Raw genomic sequence first — 21,111 nt, forward strand, 5'->3', positions numbered from 1 at the left:
ATATTTGCCTTTGAAATCCAATTTAGATCGGTTTGCAGACCAGTCTATTTGCTAACCGCTGCCATCACGGTATTTCTGTGTCTCTCACCCCCAGGTATGTTGTAGCTCTTAAGCGGGAATTAATTTTGAGTACTTCTTCACAGGACAGGCCATTTTCCAGTGGTACTAATATACAGGGTGTTACACTACGCACAGCATCCCTTGACACTTTTGGCAGCCTTGAAAGCCCAGCTTCTGCCCACTCGTATGGGAGAAAAGACAGCAACAATTCCTTTTACAGTCCTGTCATACATTCTCCTCCTTCATTGATGTGTCAGGCGGCTCTCCTGATTTGCTGTATAGGTGCAGGAGGTAGGGGCAAACAAAACATCATTTACACAATGTTTCCAAAGATGAGTCTTGTAGCAACCCAGAGCATGGTCCTAAGACTCCTGCAATTCAGACGGGGGTGCCGAACTGAGAAAAAGACACAACAGCAAGAGATGACACTTAAGGAAAACTACCAGCCAGTCCCACCTGAAAAACAGCCTGCCTTTCCTACACTTCGTCCTCACCAACTGCAGAGGACAAGCACCTTCCAGAGCTTACCACTGAAGCCATTAGTGGCCTGTTAGGACCACAGAATGGAGCACAGTTTAACACAGCAGAGGAGCTGTACACAGAAAAAAGAGTATTATCTTAAATGGCTTTAATGAGCACGTCAGAAAAACACAGGTTATTAATCTTACACATTCAGCCCTCCCAAGCATAAAGAATCACACACTTAGACATAGTAGGTTTAAGATAAGTAAAAAGAATCTTACTGAGTTTATTCTTGGTTCAGTTACATTCATCTTCGGTGGAAAAACGAAGTTCCTTGTTTCTTCTGTTCTTTCCCTAGACTTAATTCACCCTTAGCCCTATAGCTGCTAAGGGCTGCATGGAAGATAGTGGCAGCCTCATGGCTTTAGGCCCAAGATGGAGACAGAAGCAAAACATGTTTCTTCTCCGATGGTGAAGGAGGGAGAGAGAGAGAGGAAGTGGGAGTGGCAACAAACAGCTTCCTCAATAGCACAGAGAGTTTGCATCCTAGAGCAACTATCCATACGCTAATGAGGCATGTCGTATTTGCCAGGAGTTCCAACAAGCATGGCAGGCTATCAGTTTCTCCAACAAGAAAACAGCAGAGAAGCCCACTAGAACCCAATTCCACCTGATGGGGAGGCACATGAGAGGGTGAAAAGAATTGCTTCCCAAAGCTGCAGACAATCAGGGTTTTTTGTTGCCAGCAATACCGATGCTGCTTTGGAGCCAGGACTATGCCTGGGGCCTGTCCAATGGCAAAGGTGGGGGGAAATCATTGTACAGAAGATGTATGGTTTTGTCCTTCAGCCAGTTTGTATGATTGAACCTGCACTACTTGAAGAAGTAAGGTGTACAGGCCAGGGCATGCAGAAATCAACAGGCGATGCCCACTTTCCAAACATGAAGATGCAAGAGTTTCACTTGCTGTTTCCGATCCATTATGTAGATTTTAAAGGCATGGAGAGTTTCACTGTCAAAAACAGAGATGGAAGCCTGATCCAAGTCTTATGTCTAATGGGACACAAGCTTGAAATTTTACCCAAGGCAAAATTTGTATCCAGTTCCTATTTCAAGCCAATTCTTGTCCTATAATAACGAACACTGCTGTCTGTGCTTGACATGTTTATCCACACATTAACCTCATTTCCTGGATTCACATATAATACTGAATTATAAACTAGCCACATAGTGATTGCACTATCTACTAGGCTAGCACACAGCTGGGTAGTTTGGATTCAGTGCCAACACAGCCACCATAAATGCCACAGGAACTACTACGTATGAATGAACTTCATCTGCCCAAGCTGCCTGTGAAGGCTGGTCTCATCTTAGGATCACTTGCTCCCAGCTGGAATCTCCACTGCAGAGTCTTCTCCCACTACAGTACAGAGCAGCTTTTGGGATCCTTTGGGCTCCTCCTCCAGAATTCCATTAGCCACAATGGCTATCAATTTCAGTCCCAACACAAAGTATTCCTAAGGAACGCTAAGGAATGCTGCCACAGGGGTTGGAATTCCTTATTTTATGGAATACAAGGAATTAGCTGCCATATCCCAATTCAGACTCTTCGCTTATCTAGCCTAGAGCTGTCTACTCTGCGAAGCATACTCCTGGATGACCTGCAGAGAACTGCAGCCCTTCTTCAAGGTATATGGCCTAGCACTGAATTGTGGTCATTCCCCAGGACTGCCTGGAGTGGAGGCAAAGTGGGAGTTCAGTTGACTGCATAAGGGAACAACTTAATCCTTCCGAGTCCTATCTGACCATGAAGTATCTCCTACAACTTTCCTTTTTGGCTTAGTAGAAGGCTGCCTCATACTTAGGCCAGCCAGGGAGGAAAGGAATTCAAGGAGCAAACTCTGAACTTCCCTTGAGCTATAGATGGATGTGGCTGCCTTGAATAACCTTAGTCCTTATATATAGAATCCACTGAAGACTGTTTTGGTAAGTAAGACATTCCTGATCTGTTCTGCCAGCCTTCAAAAGACTACTCCTGGCCCCTGCGGGCAGATGTAACTATGTTCGGCCTCCTCCTTCTCATTGAGTCACTTTGTGATTAACTGGAGGAATTCTTGGGCATGTGCAGGTGCCAGGGCTATAGTGTTGTCAGAGGACAGCGCTCAGGATTAGTTGGTATAGAAACATACATTTTCATCCCCCAACCATGCCCTGAAGAAGAAAATCTTTCAAATTTAAAAGCTGACCCATCTCAGGGAAAGGGGAGTCTGGCATTCATTCCATTTCTAGTGATGATCACTGCTCTTGCATAATTCCTATCTGGGGAGAACAGGAACATCCCCAAAAGAATCAATATTGAACAATAGCCCTCCAACAAAAAGCACACTAACACAGATCTACAAATGTGACCTGATATGCCAATTGCTGGCACAGGACTTGAGTGCCATGTCAATGTGTCACCAGAAATTATCACCAGTGGACCCCCTGGGATGACAAAGAGCTTAAAGAGGCTACATGTAGTAGCAGAGCAGAGCAGCCAACTGGAAAATCACAAATTCTGGATCATAGGAACAAAGGATCGGGTCCTATTATTCAGCTGGGTTCATATATCATGCCAAGCTATGGTTTGCTTAACTATGGTATTTAATCACCAAGTGGCTGGGTTCAGACATTTAAGTCAAAACCAAACAGACCAAAATATGGCTTAGCAAAGTGCATGAACTGGGCCACTGAGTAAAAACACTTGCTCAATATTGTCAGCTCAGCACGCAACTACCGTAGCAGGAAACTCCAAGACTTTAGGCAGGTTTTTTTTTCAACTCTCCCGGGAGTTGGAAAAGATTGACCCCCAGAGCTTCCTCGGGGAAAACCAGTGCCCTACCAGCAAGCCATGAACACCCCCATGAACATAGCTTTGTCCTCTGTGGTGGATCAGTAAGTTATCAAACCTCAGCTCAGGGGCACTCCGAGTCCTCACACTCTGGCCCCACCTCCCCCTTTGGGGCAGCAGCTTGGCAATTCCTGTTGCCAGCATCTGTCTCCCAGGGGTACCTCACCTTGCATGTCAGAGAGACAAGATTCTCCCAATCAGTACCTTGACCATATACACAATCAGGGTTGGGGAGGGAGGAGATGGGGGCACCAGGAAGTTGTTGCACTCTAATGCTTTGAAGATTTCCCCATGTGGCACTGCAAAAGCTTCTGAAGGATCATTTACCAGGAGAGAGAACATACAGGATTTGCAGTGTACTCTGAAAAGACAGCAGAGCTGAGAACTTCTACCCCAGTTCTTCGGCACATTTCAAAACGCTGCAGCAAATTTAAGAAGCCCAGCAAGGAAGTTCATGCAGCCTATCCAGGCTTGCAAGCAATTTATACTAAACCAACAGATACACAAATGCGTAACAAAATTGTGTGAAAACAGAATAATATTTTATTCTTTGGAATAACAGTATGCCAAATCTCCAACAACGAAAGATAAATGTCACCTGAATGAAGCATGCAAATATACTGAATCTGCATCTACCAACTTTTGTATCTATTCTGCTTCTGAAAGATTAGCAGCCAAGTAGCTTTGCAGATCAATGAAGCCATGGCCCCTTAGAATCTTGCTTAGGCCACCTTCTTGCTGCAGAAATTTCATCAAAACAATGCAGGAAGGACCAGAAACGTGCCTTTTTAAAACAGCAAAATGCCGAATTCTGCCCAGGAACTCATTTCTCATTTCTCTCCTTCCATTTCTCCAACCGTGCATCAGAGGAAAACAGCACTCCGGCAGTAACAGAACAGTAAGGCTTTCCATACAGGAAGTTGCACATACTGTTTCTTGTTATCTCCCAGTGAAAAGAGAAAAAAGAAAAGAAAACAGGCTTTCACCTGATTCTCTGTAAAACAGGGGAAAGCAATCTAGTGTCCTCTGGATGGTTTCAACTACAAGTCTCATGATCTCTGAGCTCATCTCATGGGAGTTACAATCCACATCTCCTGCAAGGCATCAGATCATTTACCCCTGATATATCAAAAGGTGGTTTTGTTTTGTTTTTCCTGGACTGGCCCAGCAACCTAGTTTATCCACGTTCCCCCTTGTTTGGTTTTGACTATTAACTGCAAACTCTTCTCCTACATTCCACAACAGTCAAATCTCACTGACCCCGCCTAACCTCTCACGCACATACACACAAGCCAGCTGTATACTAAACAGCGGGCTGTATGGAGCATTTTTTCCATTCTTCTAGCCGAGGATAACGCAAAAACGAGGAGCAGCTTTCCAGAATCATCCATCAAGCATCGCTGGGTTTGTTTACTGAGGGGTACAAACGCAGCGGCACCCTTGTGACCCCGTTTCATTATACACAAATTAAAGCGGTTTTGAACAGCGACCTCCCTCCCCGCGTCCCTCGCCCAGTCCCAGTGGTGAAAGATCCGCAGTCTCCAATAATTTGCATTGCACCAGTAAGTCCCCTCTTCCTTTGTACTACACTCCAACTGGCTGGCTGTAGCTCCCTTTCTTCTTCAACAATCATTTCAGTATCAACCGAAACTGCTTTTCCGACTCCTCTCCCTCCGCTGAGGTGGTGGTGGGAGTCCACTGCAAGACCTCTTTTTTGAACCCACTTACAAAGACGTTTAAGATCCAAGAAACACGATCTAAACATAATGCGAAAGAATGCATTTCCCGATTGTTTTTTTTAAAGGAAAATGTATTAAACCTCAGACCTATGCGCGCCTTCCGGTGTAGTGATCTACAGTATAGCTGTAACGAAGATAGCGGGCAAGCTGAGAAAGAGGTGGAAAACGTTAAAAAAAACGCCTGTGATGGCATGTAAATACAGAACACCATTCAACATCGCCACAAGCCTCTGGGCTAGTGCATTTCCTCTCCCGCCCTCCCTCAGTTCGTGCCCATCAACCCACTTCGAAAGAACTGAGGAATCTCCTGAGGATAAATCCGGCGTGGGGGGGGGGGTAAAATTTGCAGCAGAAAATCAGGGGCTTACCGGAATTGTTATCCATGCTGGCTCGCTCTCTCTCTCGCTCTCCACCGTTCTCCCGTTGTTAGTGCAAACCTGGCTCTCGGGTTGCCAAAAAAAGGGGGGGGGGGGAATCGCCTTGAGGGCAATGAAGAGTTGCGCGCTGGGTTTGCTTGCCTGTTTTCGTGGGAAGGACAGCACTCTCCCAAATGAGCAAAAATAACTAAAAAGGAGGCGATCGGTAGCAAGCCGGCTGTGCGCAGTAAGGGAATCCTCTGCGCCCTTCCCCGCTTCTTCTCCCACCGGTGTGTGTGTGAGAGAGAGAGAAAGAGAGAGGGAGTGTGAGTGTGAGTGTGAGCGCGCGCGCGCGTGCTTGCCGACTCCTGAGGCACCACGCTCTGCAAAATGGATTGTGCTTCCCGGAGGCAGCGTTGTGCTATCGACTGCGACTTCCACGTGCTTTTTGAAGCAAGGTTCGATAAGAGGTTGAAGCCGAGGCCCCCCAATCCACTTCCCTTAATTCGATGATAGATGGGTGAGCTTTCCTGCTGCGGCTGTTTTTTTGCTTGTTCAACTCCAGCCTGAGCCGCTCGCTCCTGTTTTCTAGCCAGGAAGGAGCGGGGGAGCTAGGATGTGGCGTACCTCAGCGGCTGGCTCATGTGTAGCCTGCATGTGACAGAATCAAAGGCTTGCCCCACTGACACACATTCGGGCAGCCCAAGCGATGACATCAGCTCTACGGCTGCACATGGGCAGGAGGCGGGGCCGAAGGAGGGACAGAGGGAGACAGCGAGCCCGGGGCGCACGCGTCGCCCCTGCTTGGGGTAGGGAAGGGATGGGGAAGAAGAACCACCACCACCACCCCCGGCCTGGCATTGCCCCAGCTGGGACATTGTCGAGCAGCAGTGCCCAGGCTTTTGTCAGAAAAGAGAATCTGGTGTTTCGCCGCCAAGCAGGCGCTCCAGTGAGGACAAGAAAATTGGCAAAGCGAGGCGCGCCAGATTGGGACTTCTGCTAAGTGTGGGCAGGGGCGCTGCAAAAAGAACAGACGCGCCTGTTTTATTATCTCATGGAGGTTTTAGGTTTGCCCCTTTCCCCAGCCCATTCTGGGGGAAGGCATAGCTTTCTGCTGCAATTTGTTGTGAGCTGCACAGTCTTTGAGAGTGGTGCAGTATACAAGTTTAATAAATCATCATCATCGCCATCACTTTGGAGGAAAGCAACAGATGTTGAATTTGTCATCATACAGCTGTTCGTTGTGCCTCTGTTAGGATTATCTAGACCCCTCCCAGTCAGGTTTCAGGCCTGGTTATGGGACAGAAACGGCATTGGTCGCACTTATGGATGATCTCTGGCAGGAGCAGGATGGGGGCAGTGCATCCATCCTGGCTGTTCTTGATCTCTCAGCAGCTTTCAATACTGTAGACCATGGTATCCTTTTGGGTTGGCTCACAGAGTTGGGGGTGGGTGGTGTAGTTCTGCACTGGTTCACCTCCCTTCTCCAGGGCTGGTCCCAATTGGTGTTGATAGGGAGTGCTGCAGGGTTGTACTCCCTCCACTCCTTTTTAACATCTACATGAAACCGCTGGGCGAGATCATCCCTCACCACAGGATGACGTATCCCGGGTGAAATAAGTGATACCGTGACCACCCTCTCCCGATGCCTGAGGGCCCTGGTAAGATGGAGTGGCTGTGGATTAATGGCTCCTAGGTATCTGGGAAATGGTCATCCTTGGTTCTGCATGGGGTTGCACTGTCCCAGACAGACCCAGTGCATAACCTGGGGGTCCTCCTGGACTCATGGCTCCTGCTCAAAGAGCAGGTGGCAGCCGTGGCTAGGAGGGCCTTTGCTCCATGTTGTGCACCAGCGATGCCCTTTCCTGGATCAAGAGGCCCTCTGAACGGTCACTCATGCCCTGGTCATCTCCCATATAGACTACTGTAATGCACTCTACATGGGGCTACCCTTGAAGAGAAGTTACAACTGGTCCAGAATGCGGCCGCGCAGGCAATTCTAGGTGCCCCAAGGTTGGCACGTGTAACACCTTTGCTATGTGAGCTGCACTGGCTCCTAGTTTGCTTCTGGGTCCAGTTCAAGGTGTTGGTTATCACCTTTAAAGCCCTACATGGCATGGGGCCAGGTTACCTGAGGGACCATCCCTTCCCCATCACATTGGCCCGTCCCACCCGGTCATGCACAGAGGGCATGCTACAGATCCCATCTGTAAAAGAATTCCATCTGGCAGGGTCCAGGAAGCAGGCCTTCTCTGCAGTAGCTCCCGCCCTCTGGAACATTCTTCCCCCAGAGGTGAGACAACCCCCCCACTCCTGGACTTCCGCAAAAAAGTTAAAAACCTGGTTTTGCCATCATGCCTGGAGCAGGATGGGGAACAGCCATTTGTGGGGATGGCTAGTGCCCTAGGACGATCTTGTATACTCACAGACTGAAACACAACTTTAAGACATCTGGATTTTACCATATTTTTTATATTTTTATTGTCTATTTATTATTGTATTTATATTGATAATGGATTTTAAATCCTGTTTCTGTAAACCACCCAGAGTCCCTCCTTTGGGGGGGAGATGGGCAGTAATAAAATTCAACAAACAAACAAACAAATAAAAGAGAGATAACATCCTTCTATATTCTGGAAGTTTTGTCCTATGGACATGATTCAGCTAAGTTAAGGACATGGTGTGTCACCATCACCAGTGTATGCAGCTGTGCCATTCTCTGCTAAGCGTGAATTGTGCTTATCTTCCAGAGAGCAGTTTAACTAGACTACAATCTTATAAACACTTACCTGAGAGTAAGCTTCACCACACCTAATCAGACTCACTTTTGAGAAGACACATGAAGAATTGTAATCTTAAATATTGTTGCCTGTGCTGGGAATTTCAGAATTAAAAGAATTCTTTCAGTTTCTCTGGGACTAAGGATAGATACCAACAGCTAAACCATCACAGGAACATCTTTTAAAGGTGAACTGATGCACAAGAGAAATTATTTTATTTATTTATTTATCTAATTTGTCCCCGCCCATCTCCTCCGGTCGGGGACTCTATGAAATTAAAGTCACTCTACACTTGCTCTCTGCAACCTGAAATGTTACTGAAAGGTATCTGCGTGCCTTAGCTTTGTTAACACAAGGATGGGAAATCTGGAGCCCTCATGCTAATTTCTAAATCCTAGACCACAAATCCCTGCAATATTTGGTAGAAATCTGCCTAATCCTTCCCTTCAGGTTTGGAAAAAGAACAGGGATGTCAAAAAAAGATTTTTGTCTCTAACCCCACTATTCCTTTGCTTCTCCCTTACCCATCATTCAGCTGTAATACCTTGCACTTGAGCAAAGGTGGCCTTCAATGTTATAACGAAAGAGGGACTGAAAATTGGGCCATTTTAAGTGATCCTGTTTATAGCCCATGGAACCCATTCCAAAGGAACTTGAGCATGTTTAAATGCTTCAGGCTCAGAATGGCAAGCATTTGTCCACATATTCGCTAGGAATAGAATCTAACTAGCTTCCTGTTAGTGAAATAAAATTGCTTTATATAAAAAACAGAAAAGTCTTATAAATATAAAAATAATAGGGCAGGCTAAAGGTGTTCGTCAGGAGTGGACAGACTACAGAAGGTTGGCTAGCTCCATTTTTCAGTCCCCAGAGCTCCCCAAGATCATGCTGCTGAAATTCAGTGGCCTATTAGAAGGAATTCTTACCAGGGTTCATCTCGAACCAGGAATGAAAAGACACAGGCAGTTGCTGGAACACAGGTTGAAGGTTTATTTTCCCAAGAGCATGTACAGAGTACAAAGTATGCTGGTTGGAAGGTGGCCACATGTGTTATCTTCTCACCAGCCCCTTATATAGGGATGTGGCCCTTTGATGGAAGAGGAGGTGAGAACTGTTGCTTGATTCACACCTGTTTGTTAGTTTCAGGGATCTCTCTCTCTCTAGGATTTTCTGAATGAGCCTTAAAGAACAAAGGCATTCCGTCCCCTGCTATCTCTGCCAGATCGTGGGTTCTGTCTGACAGGTTTTTAGATTCTTTTATCATTTGATATTCTAAAAGGGGAGCCCTTCTGCTAAGATGCTTGTTGCCTTTCTACCTTTCCTGTGCTGATCAGTTTATGGAAGCAGGAAGCATCTCTCAGCACGGGTTTCGAGGAGAAGGAGAAATGGGGGGGGGGTCTTAAATTATTCTAACAGGCCGATTACTGATTTCCAGCAATGCAATTTTTATTTTAACTAAATAATGGGTTTGTAAAGCCTCTATGAAGTTTAACACACTTATTTGACCTTACTTTCCTCCTCAAAGGCTGAGAATGTGAGTCCCTTCATTCCAAGGACATTGTCACAGCCTCTTGTGATCCTTGGGAGTGCTCCATTTTTTTTTTAAGTTGGTCTTAGCCACAACAAGATTACTCATTCTATCTAGTCCAGTGTTTCTCAACCGTGGCAACTTTAAGACGTGTGGACTTCAATTTCCAGAATTCCCCAGCCAGCCATACCAGCTGGGAAATTCTGGGATTTGAAATCCACACGTCTTAAAGTTGCCACGGTTGAGAAACACTGGACTAGTCCAATGGGCTGTTCTGCCACTAAGCATCCAGATACTTATGGGAAACCCATAAATCAGACACTAAACCACAGCAACAGAAATTGAGCAGCATAGGCCAGCCTTCTCATCAGGTAGCATGAGACGTTTGTTTATCTATTTATTTATGCATACAATTTATATGGCTGCTGCTCTCCCAACAGTGAGTCTAGGTGACAAGCAAAGGACTAAAACCAAGAAAAACAAAACAACATGATTAATAAAAATACATAATTCAAAACAATCAACATAACACATGCCTGAGGTCGAAAAAAAAATCACTCCATTCTACAAGCATTAAAAAGACAACAGCCAAAGAAAGCAGCCAACAAAGCTTCTTTAGCATCCCAGCCCAAGTGCCTGAAAGAACAACCAGGCCTTTAACACTGTACAAAGGGACAACAGGATTGGGGCTGTCCAAAACCCAGGGAGATGCTGTTCCAGCAAGGCAGGGGTTGTGACAGACATGACTCCTGGGTCCTGCATCCTGCTTAACTGAAGGGATGGGAAGCATGCCCAACCTATTGGCTCTGCTGGGTCAAGCAGAAACAGCTAGAGACTAGCAGTTCCGCAAATAACCTGACCCTGTGCCATGTAGGGCTTTGTAGATGATAACCAGCATCCTGAATTGTACCCGGAAGATCACCAGAAGCCAGTGTGGCTTGGGGAGTAGTGGTGTTACATGAGTGTATCATGAAATGCCCCAAACTGCCCACACTGCTGCATTCTGGATAAATTGCGGCTTCTGAATGCTCTTCAAGGGCACCCTATGTTCAGTACATTATGGTAATCCAAATGGGAGGTGAGAAATGTGAGTTCCTGTGAGTAGAGCATCCTAATCCAGAAATGGGCACAACTGGTGCACAACGTGAACCTGTGCAAAGGCTCTTCCAGCCACAGCTGCCACTTGCTCTTCGAATAGGAGCTGTGAATCCAAGGCATGACACTCCATCAGGTCCTACAACCACTGATCACTGCAGCTTATTAAAAGATAAGGCCACCAAATTCCATAGCAACACTGGGCATATACAACAGTAAAATTATTAATAAAAATACAAATAAAACTACAGGCATATGGAGGAAGACTATTCATTCTATAAACAATGCAACCCACAGGACCCACCACCCAGTTTAACCCAAGGACTGGAGGAAGAGCCAGATTGAAGGGCTCTTTTAATTGTGGTCAGAATGGGGGCAGATCAATCTCAGGAGGGAAGTTGTTCCAGAGAGCAAGCACTGCCATAGAGAAGGCATATTTCCAAGGTCCTATCAGGTGGCGCTGCTTAATGGATGGGACTTGGAGCATGCCGACTCTGCCCAATCATACAGGATGAGCAGAAACTGTCAGGCTCAGCTCAAGAACTTCAGAGAATCAGTTCAGCCAAACTTCAGTTCTTTATTTGCTTACACCATATAGACAGAGTCTTGCCAGACTAAAGCAACTCTACCTAACCTAAGGGGAAATAACCTGGGAAAGTTCTAGGGCGGGGCTATTCTGAACCTCTTAGTTTTCCCACAATCGCTTCCAGGACTGTGTCTCCTCTTATCTTGTCCTGTGCTCCCTCCTTCCTGAGAACCAGCAGCATTACTGAAATCCACCACAGAAACTATGGAAGACAGACCATTTCTTAGATGACCAGCCCTATGCCATTAAGGGTGTTTTAGGTTTTAACCGGCACCTTGAATTACACCTGGAAGCCTACTGGTAATCAGTGCAGCTCGTGTAGCAAATCTGTTACATGGGCATCATGAGGCATGCCCATAATTGCCTGTTTCACTTCACTCTGGAACAGCTGCAGCTTCCAAGTGGTTTTCAAGGGCAGCCCCATGTAGAACATATTGTAGTAGTCCATGCATGAGCTGGCCAAAGCATGAGTGATTGTCTGAAGGGCTCCTTGGTCGAGGTAGGAACACAACTGGCACACAAGGTGGATTTGTGCAAGGGCCCTCTTAGCCTCAGCTGCTACCTGCTCCTCAAGCAGAAGCAATAAATCCAAAAAGATCCCCACACCGTCCACCCATCCTGAAGATGAAAGTGCAAACCCATTCATGACTAAAATGGAAAATTACCAGTCCCAGGGGGTGCAAAAACCCACAGCCACTCAGTTTTGTCAGGGTTGAACTTCTGTCCAGGCTCCCACAGCCTCTGGATACTGAACAAGACCTTGACATCATCACCTGGTCAGCCTGGGGTCAAGATGTACAATTTGGTATCATCATCATAACTGACCCCAAACTGATGGATGACCACACCAAGTGGCTTCATGTAGAAGTTAAACAGAGAGTATAGAGCCCTGAAGTACCCCACACATTAGGGGCCTCAGACTTGATTGCTTCCTCTCTGTCAATACCACCTGGACCCAACCACAGAGAAAGGAGAAGAACCATGGCAACAGCATGCTGTCCCCACTCATAATCCCCTCAGGCAGGCTAGAAGGACATCATGGTGGATGGTGTTGAAGGCCACTGAGAAATCAAGTAGTACCAGGACAGTTGCATTACCCCTTCCTGGCTCTGCCAGAGGTCATCAACAAGCTCAACCAATGTTGTCTCAGTACCATGTCTTGGCCTAAAACCTGACTGAAAGGGGTCTAGCTAATCAGTTTCCTCCAAAGCCTTTCTTCTGCAACCCAACCACCTTCCATAAAATGGGAAGGTTGAAGATCTGAAAATTGTCCAATACAGTTGAGTTCAGTGAAGTCTTCTGGAACAGGGATGCACCACTACCTCCTTCAAGACAGTGGGGAACACCTCTTCCCTAAACGAAGCAGCTACTACCCTACTACATGTCAGCTCCCAGGCAACCTTCACCAGCCAGGAAGGACATGGATCTAATAAACAGGTGGCTGAGTTAGCAGATCTGAGGATCTTGTCCACCTTCTCAGGAGTTACTGTTAAAATTGTCCCCAGGCTGTTCCTTCTGAATTCCCCAAGGACTGGGGAAGAGACAAGGACTGAATATCACCTGGTTGTTTCTGAGGTCTTGGAAACAAAATCACTTTTGGGTGTTTCCAGACAAGGTTAACAATGAATTTTTGTGAATTTTCCCAGAAATTCCAATCTTTATTTTTTATTTATATTTCAAATTTAGTCACCACCCATCTCACTCAAAGAGCGACTCTGGGCAGTTTACAATAAAACAGGAATAAATAATCATTAAAATACAATAAAACAATATTCTTAAAAAGAAATATAATCCAGGATATAGGTGTTAAAAAGTTCTTAATTATGGGAGCACTTTCAGGGTGTTAACCACCCCCAGGGTTGGTTACTCCTCCTCCCGCCCCAAGTGAGATGGCAGAGCCAGGTCTTCACCCCCTTCTGGAAGACGGGGAGAGTGGAGGCCTGCCTCACCTCTGGGGGAAGACTTTTCCATAGGGCAGGGGCAATGGCAGAGAAGGCTCTCTTCCTGGGCCCCGCCAATCGACACTCTTTCATGGATGGGGTCCATAACATGCCTCCTCTGCCTGACCAGGTGGGACGGGTCAATGTAATGGGGACAAGACGGTTCCTCAGGTAACTGGACCCGTGCCATGTAGGGCTCCAAAGGTGATAACCAACACCTTGAATTGGACCTGGAAGCAAATTGGCACCCAATGCAGCTCCTGCAGCAAAGGTGTTACACGTGCCATCCCTGGGGCACCCAAGGTTGTTCATGCTGCTGCATTTTGCACCAGCTGTAGCTTTAATCTTATTAAACAAAAGCCATTATGAAGAGAAAGAAAAATAGCTCCATGATATATTTTGACAGATAGTGCTTTTTGATAGGTAGCCTTAGTCTAGAAGATCTCTTTGTTCTCTCCCACCACTATTGATGTTCTAGTACAGTATGTCTAGAGGACCTGTTAGCTTTTCTAGGGGTGGAACTGTGTGAGCCAGGAGTGATATATATCTAGGGCACAGAGAAAGACCCTGCTGAATATGAAACTAGGACAACAGCTATTAATAGGACTCCATTTCTACTTTGAAAAACTGGGACAGTGCAGTGCACTATTGACACATTGCCAGAACAAAAGATTACAGAGTAAGGCAATATGCATACCCAAATTTAGTGACTTGGAAGGTGACTTTTTGTCCCCAGCTAGGTAGCCCAACCTAGGTGACCTTAACTGAATCTTGAAAAGCAAAAATAGAGCCAGCCTTGGTTAGTATCTGGATGGGAAATCACCAGGGAAACCCAGAGCTGTAGACTAGATTGGAAAGTTTGAAAAAATCATGGAAGCAAGCAGTGACAATCCACTTTCTTGATACTGTAGCAAAGAAAACAATATGGACATGTCCATGAAGTTGCAACGATTCAAGCCTGAATTAAGAGAACGTTTACTAATTCTTTTATGCTGTTTGTCTTGCGCTGGAAATCTTGGGATCAAAAGCTGCCCCATAGAAGCACCAATAATTTGCATAGCTGAACAAGTGCTATTGGAAATGTCTGTACTTTTCCCCAAAAGATGCTGTGCAGTCTGTCATAACAGCCACAGGAACAGCAACATAAGGCAGCTGTCTTGTGGACCAACTCTCAGAATTTCTCAGCCAGCGTGACTATCGTTGAGAATTCTGGGAAGTCAACTCGACACCTGCGTTGGGGACAGCTGGTTTACAATAGCTGTAGCAAACAGAGAATCAGCTCAGACTTGGGTGCATTTTCCTGGAAGCTTTTCAACACAAGTTGTATTGAAATGAGTAAAAGCTGTACGACAAGGAATCTCTGGTTTGTTTCAAAAATTTGGGGCCACAAGCTACAGTAAAGACTGCTAGTTTGATGGCTCTTAAAGGAGATTTGGCAAATTAATGAAGGATGCATCTTATCTCTGCCAACTAGTTGTGCAAGCCATATGCCAAATTTCCGAAGAAATATGCAGTTCTACAGGAAACAGCCATCACCTTCCTTCCCTGCATGCAGGTTTCTTCTTGTGGCATCTGTTTGCTCCTAGGGAAAAGAAGTTCCTGAACAACTTGGACCTTTTAGTCTGATTTGGCAGGGCTTCTCTTATGTCCTAGCCTGTCTTTTACTGGATATGCTAGGAGCATACAATTGCTTCTAATGCAGCAATAGAATTACTCATCCCCAGAGCAGACTATTAGTTGTGCCTCTGCATAAGTCTCTCCTCTGGGCATACCTCCTTCCCATCAACAGGCATGGCTGTAGCAAAGAGAAAATGGGTTTTACCACCAAAAACCAGTTCAATATTGTCTTCTAACATTGGCAGCAACTCTCCATGGGCTCAAGCTCTTCAGTTCCAGAACAGTGGCTCAGAAACATGATGTCTGGATTCCTCTGATTGCAAGAACCCATTGGGTTCTGACAAACACCTGAACATGTGTCTGATTTTAATTCAGGCTTGGAAAACATTATTCTAAACCAGCAGTTTCCAGTCATTCCTGTTATGTGAACTCCTACATTATAATTAAAGCTTGGGGGACCCTCACATAAGCTTGGCCCAAGCAGTGGGGCACTTCTAGTATATGGGACACACCCAGATAATGCCTGCAAGGACAAAGAACAGAACTACTGTATTTTTTTTACAGAATTAATAGAAGTCTCACTCAAATCACACTTGACTTCTGGTGAGTTCATGGACATAACTATGTTGTTTTCTTGACAATACAGAAATGATTTGTCATTCATTGCCTTCTTCTGGAATTTTTTTTTTTACTGTCCAGACTCTAATGCGATACTGAATCTAATGAAATGTCCCCACCTGAAACCTTGCAAGATTTCTAACATCTTGTGAGATTTGGAATGAGAATTCAGAATTCCTTCCAGATTTAGTGACTGTGAGAGACTTTTGTTGAAGTGACGTCCACATTAGGAATCACCTCCCATACCCTCACAAGTCCTAGTTCTGGACCACAGGGTGGGGATCTTTGCTCTCTAGGAACTTGTATTACTTATGGCCTTTCCAGAAAGCATTCTATATAGCCTTTCTTTGGCTTTGTGCATGACATCTTAACCACCTCCCAACATGCTTTCCTAACATTCCCTACTGCAGCCAACATGTTCATTCATTCAGGAAGGAATTCTGCTTTCTGGAAAGAAAACCCACCACCGCAAAAGATCTCAGAGGAAAGAGAAAGAGGAGGGTCTGAAATACTGATAATGGCAATTCCGGAGTGAGCCCAGCCCGTTGGATGTTTGTGGCAGTTTGCGGAAACTGCACTCTACACAAACATGGTCCAGAAATCCTGTCTTCCCACCCTCTTCAGGTGACCCAGATTCCAGCAGTGAAACTCTTCATTTTGTACTAAATAAAAGGGAGGCAGAGTTTTTCAGATATAAACAAAAGAGACTGTGAGGCAGCAAGAAGAGACTCTTCCTTGATGTTTCAACTGAACCCATCATCAGGACAAAAGACCCACTTGTCTCAGGGGTGCCAAGAACATAATGACAAGGGGGAAGATCATTCTGGCCCTATCCCTGTCGCAGAGAGGGCACAGCTTGCTTCCCCAGCCCTTCCAGAAAGAACGCTCTGCTCCAGTTCCTGCTTTCCTCACTCCCTTCCTTTCATTTTTCCTTTTGCATTTTATCCCATTTCTAAGCTTGGACACGAACTCTGTTTTATTATTTAGATATACATCTACCTTCCTTCCTGGCAACCTAAGGCAACAGATATAGCTCTCCCTCTTCCAATTTTTCCCACAACAACTCTGTGAGGTAAGTTGATCTAAAAGAGTGACTAGCTCAAAGTCATCCCAGGATCTTCCATGGATTATTTCCAGGTGCTGACATTCCCATACAACACTAGTCCAGGACTGAGCTCACTACTTATCAGTTGCTCCCTCCCGCTTCACTCCACATCATTCCTCCATGCCTGTAGTCTGTCAGCTGGACTATCTGTAGACAGTTTACAGTAGTGCTCTTTCAGAAGAGCATTAGACCCATGTGCAAAAATAGCCTGACAGAGAAGTCACAGATGCAGAGCATGTCGGCATCTGCAACTTGTTGGTTGGGCGACTTGCCAAGTGACTAAATATGCCACTCCAAGCATCCACCCACACTTGCCCAACCCCTCCCCACCCCAAATTAGGGAAAGTGATTGCTGGTGGTTTTCTTGCTGCCAGGCAAATTTTGTGGGAGGGGAAACAAAGTGGGAGAGTCCATCAATCATTTTCCTTAACTTGGTCCCGCATTAAAACAGTAACACAGCACCAGTCACTGGTGCTGTTACTGTGGAAGAATAGGGTTCAGCACCCAGGGCAGCAAATGTTATGCCAGCATACTTTTCTTATGAGTCAAGGACTGCGGGATAGCATTTTAATGCAGCCATTTGGCTGTGCCCTCAATCTGCAGACTCCACCTTGAGAGCCAGAACACCTGGCCTAATTTCTGAACTTTCTGTTTCCCATAGCCCCTGTTTTTTGGGGTTACCTCACCTGATGCACAGTTTGGAGAACTCAACATTGCACATCCTTCTGTGGCATTTTGATGGGTCCTAATACAGATTTTGCTCAGCTGTCTATTGTGTATTTTAATTTCCTAGGTCAACTTTTCAACAGAAGTATATATTAGATATGTTGAAAATACTAAATATTGTCATGCTATAATGCAAGACTGTGGGCACATTTGAGAGTAAATGCCACTGAATACAGTGGGATTTGTTTCACAGTTTGAACATCACTGTATAGTTTCTACTTGGGAATAAGGCTAGTGGAAATCAGTAAAGATGAAAGAGTTGGACTGTGAAAGCATTGTCTGTAGTTTCCTCCTAATGGAGATGCATGGCTTTGTAAACCATGTTGTCTCTTTCCTAACTCTTATTAAGTAGATTCACATGAGTGGTGTTCACATGAATGGTGAAAGAGAAACTGTCTCTGGGATCATCTAAATGCAATAGGGTGGATCCTTAAAAACAGCACTGTTTTATCGGTATTCTTGAAGTAGCTTGGTATAGTAACTGTGCCCAGTGCCACTGATCCAGCAGAAATAGCACAGCCCTCCCTTTTTACAAAATGTCTAGTTCCTCCTTCCATGTGTCACTCCTTTGGAGTGAAGGCAGGACTCATTTAGATCCAGATGTTGCCAGCAAGGCTCCGACATACAGGTCATTTTCAAGGGCAGGCTGAAATCATGGAATCTAGTTCCCCACATCTGCACTGTAGACTTCCCATCCAAATAGAGCTTCTCAAATAGACACAGTAGTGCTGTGTTTTGCAGGGACTTGTGTTTGTGTTTGTTGCTCAGCTTCTGAACACAGGAAAGACTACAATAAGCAGGTATTTGCCAGGCTCTGCTATCAAGTCTATGCATGTTCATTGCTTGGTAAACAAGCCATCTGTGGTATCTAGTCAAGCAGGAAGAATTTTCTAAACAACCAGGTGCACATGGTCATTTGTATGTCTCCACTGTCTTAGCAGCTATGCTCATTCCTCAGAACAGGCAGGAGGGCTCCACTGCTGATCTGCCAAGTGACAAGCCCAGTCAGCGCATAATCAAAACTGCTTCTGAGCACGTAGTGAGCAAGTTCCTCCAACCACTGAGTAACTGTGTTCAGGCATATTATGATAATACAATACCATCAATGCACATAGGAATAACATAGGACTATATTAGGATATTTATTTTCTATCCGGCCTTTATTATTTCTATAAATAACTCAAGGCAGGGAACATACCTAATACTCGTACTTCTTCCTCCTGTTTTCCCCACAACAACCACCCTGTGAGGTGGGTTGGGCTGAGGGAGAGGGCCCAAGGTCACCCAGCCGGCTTTCCTGCCTAAGGCGGGACTAGAAACCCACAGACTTCTGGTTTCTAGCCCGTTGCCTTAACCACTAGACCAGACTGGCTCTCATTTAAATCTATTTCATTAAATTTATTATAGCCGCCCACTCCAACAAACTCTGGATGGCTTACAAAATCCAATACAAGTTTAAACAATTAAAAACAGAGTAGTCTAGTGCTGTAGTAAATAAAGGGCTCTACAGAGTTTCTGAGCAAAACTGGACCCACGTCTTCTAAGTTTTAAACAAGCCAGGTTTAGGTTTTTCAAGAGGCCAGGGGTCTGGTATTCAGCAGGTCTGAAGCCCGGTATCTCTTCACCTACTGTATCTATCAGTCCGTCTGCCTTCCTTCCCCTCTCTCGGTTTGGCAGAACCTCCCCAGGCCAGCGCTGAAGGTAAAGTTACAGCCTTGCAAACGTCGGTTTGACTGCTTTTAACTTCAGTCCGACGAACTCACGGACGGAAGGGAGCAATTAACCGGAGAGATTTACTCTCTCCCCCCACGCCAACCTTCATTTGATCCCGTAGGCAAGAGTCGCGGCCTCCCAAACCGGGATGAGCCCAGCGGCTCGGATCGCACGTGCGGCAGCGAGAAGTCCCCCATCTCTGAAAGTCCGAGTCTGGTTTCTGCCCACTTGATTCAGGAAGGACGGACCGGCCAAGCTGGCCTAACTGTTGCAGCTGTTCCGGCCTTCTGGAGCAATTTCAGGCAAAGCGGGGCGATTATGCTAATTCCCCAAGAAGCTGCTGGCCCTGATCCACCGGGGCGCCGCGGGATTAACGAGGCGAAGCCATGTGCCGAAAGAGGAGGGGCGCAGCGTGACTTTTGCCGGAGGACGAGGAAGCCCGCAAGTGGCACCCTGGATTTGAATGGCATAAGGTTTTTCGTTGAAGAGTTGTACGTTATGAAGGTATGGTAGCATGGTGACCTAAATGTGCTTTTTGTCTTAGCGTGGTATACAAACACTCCTAAAGGCTACTTTGATATCCACATTCAGGTACAGAAATATTTCAACGTTTCTGTTTCCACTCCCCCCAACAAAAGAGGCATCACTGCAGGGCAGGTGACGATGATCATGATCATCAACAAGTCAGTATCAACTTTCAGCAACCACACAGGTACAGTAGACTGTCTCCAGGAGGATTTGTCCCCAGCCTGGTCCTTCAGGTCTTCCAATGGTGCACTCATCGCCACTTTAATTGAGTCCCTCCACCTTGCTGCTGGTCATCCTCTTCAGTGCATATACATAATGGATCTAGAGGTCCCCTACAAAATTTTCCCCCCAAGCCACTGGCTAAATTGATCAGCTGACCTCTTGTCTGAGTTCACACATCACACTAAACCACACTTTGTTTAACCATGGTTTATTGGGTAAACCACATTTCAGTGTATATAACATGAAAACTAGGTTTTACAAACCACAGTGTCTGTATTCATACCACATGCTATATCAACACCAAATTAGCAGGGGTTTGGTCTGAATAAGGCAACAACTGACAGGGCCGCAACTAGGGTCTGTGTCACCCGGGGCAAACATGGATTCCGCGCCCATTTTGGCGCCTTCCAGCACACATTTTGGTGCCCCCCCTAGTGCTCATTTTGGCACCCCACCCCACATGCCCCAGTTGCCCCCCCTAGCTGCGGCCCTGACAACTGATTCCTGAGGATGTAAGGAAAGCTGAGCAATGGGAAGCAGGCCTAGCAGAATTCATCTGTTCAGAGAGCTTCCCAAGTGGGGGGGGGGGGGTATTACCTGTCCTCCTTCTTGGCACTCTAGGTAACAACTGGTGGTATTTTGCCATGTGCTTAATTCCTGGACTTTTGGCTTCACCCTTCTAAAATCTATTGCCTGACACATCCCAGAGAGGGGTCCTCTCCATGAAAGCCTGAAGGGAAGGGGCTGGTTCTGGCTCACAGGCTACGAAAGGTGTTGGATTGCTGCTGTCTTCTGCTTGAAACTTAGAAAAAAAAATAATAAACTAGTTTGTAGCAACCAGTCTGAATTGGCTATTTAAAACTCTTGGCTGCTGGGTTTACACATCATGCTAAGCTATATTGAGGTTTATTTGATTTTGGATTAGCATGTGATATAAATCCAGCCTTTGTCATGAAACACATTAACAAAATCATTGTAGAGTATGATGCATGAAAGTAAGCCTTTACTAACTTCCACAACCATTTATGTTATAATGTTTAATACAGTTATAAACTGCTTTTCCCCCAGGAGCCCAGGGGGTTATATATAGCATTCCCTCCTCCAATTTTCCCCCCCACAGCATGGTAGAGATTGTGATTGGCTGAA

At 45.8% G+C, this 21,111-nt stretch overlaps 1 protein-coding gene across 1 annotated transcript in view; it reads right to left on the reverse strand.

Annotated features, from left to right (window-relative positions):
* LOC134490675 (nuclear receptor subfamily 1 group D member 1-like) overlaps nt 1-6,045 on the reverse strand; it is a 38,145-nt gene extending 32,100 nt beyond the window's left edge. Inside the window, exon 1 of the mRNA XM_063293881.1 lies at nt 5,520-6,045. Within this exon, the coding sequence (XP_063149951.1) occupies nt 5,520-5,535 (16 nt within the window). The 5' untranslated portion in view covers nt 5,536-6,045. The remainder of the gene's footprint in view (nt 1-5,519) is intronic.
* Nucleotides 6,046-21,111: the final 15,066 nt, after the last annotated feature.

Source organism: Candoia aspera, chromosome 2, assembly GCF_035149785.1.
Source record: "Candoia aspera isolate rCanAsp1 chromosome 2, rCanAsp1.hap2, whole genome shotgun sequence".
Taxonomy (NCBI): domain Eukaryota; kingdom Metazoa; phylum Chordata; class Lepidosauria; order Squamata; family Boidae; genus Candoia; species Candoia aspera.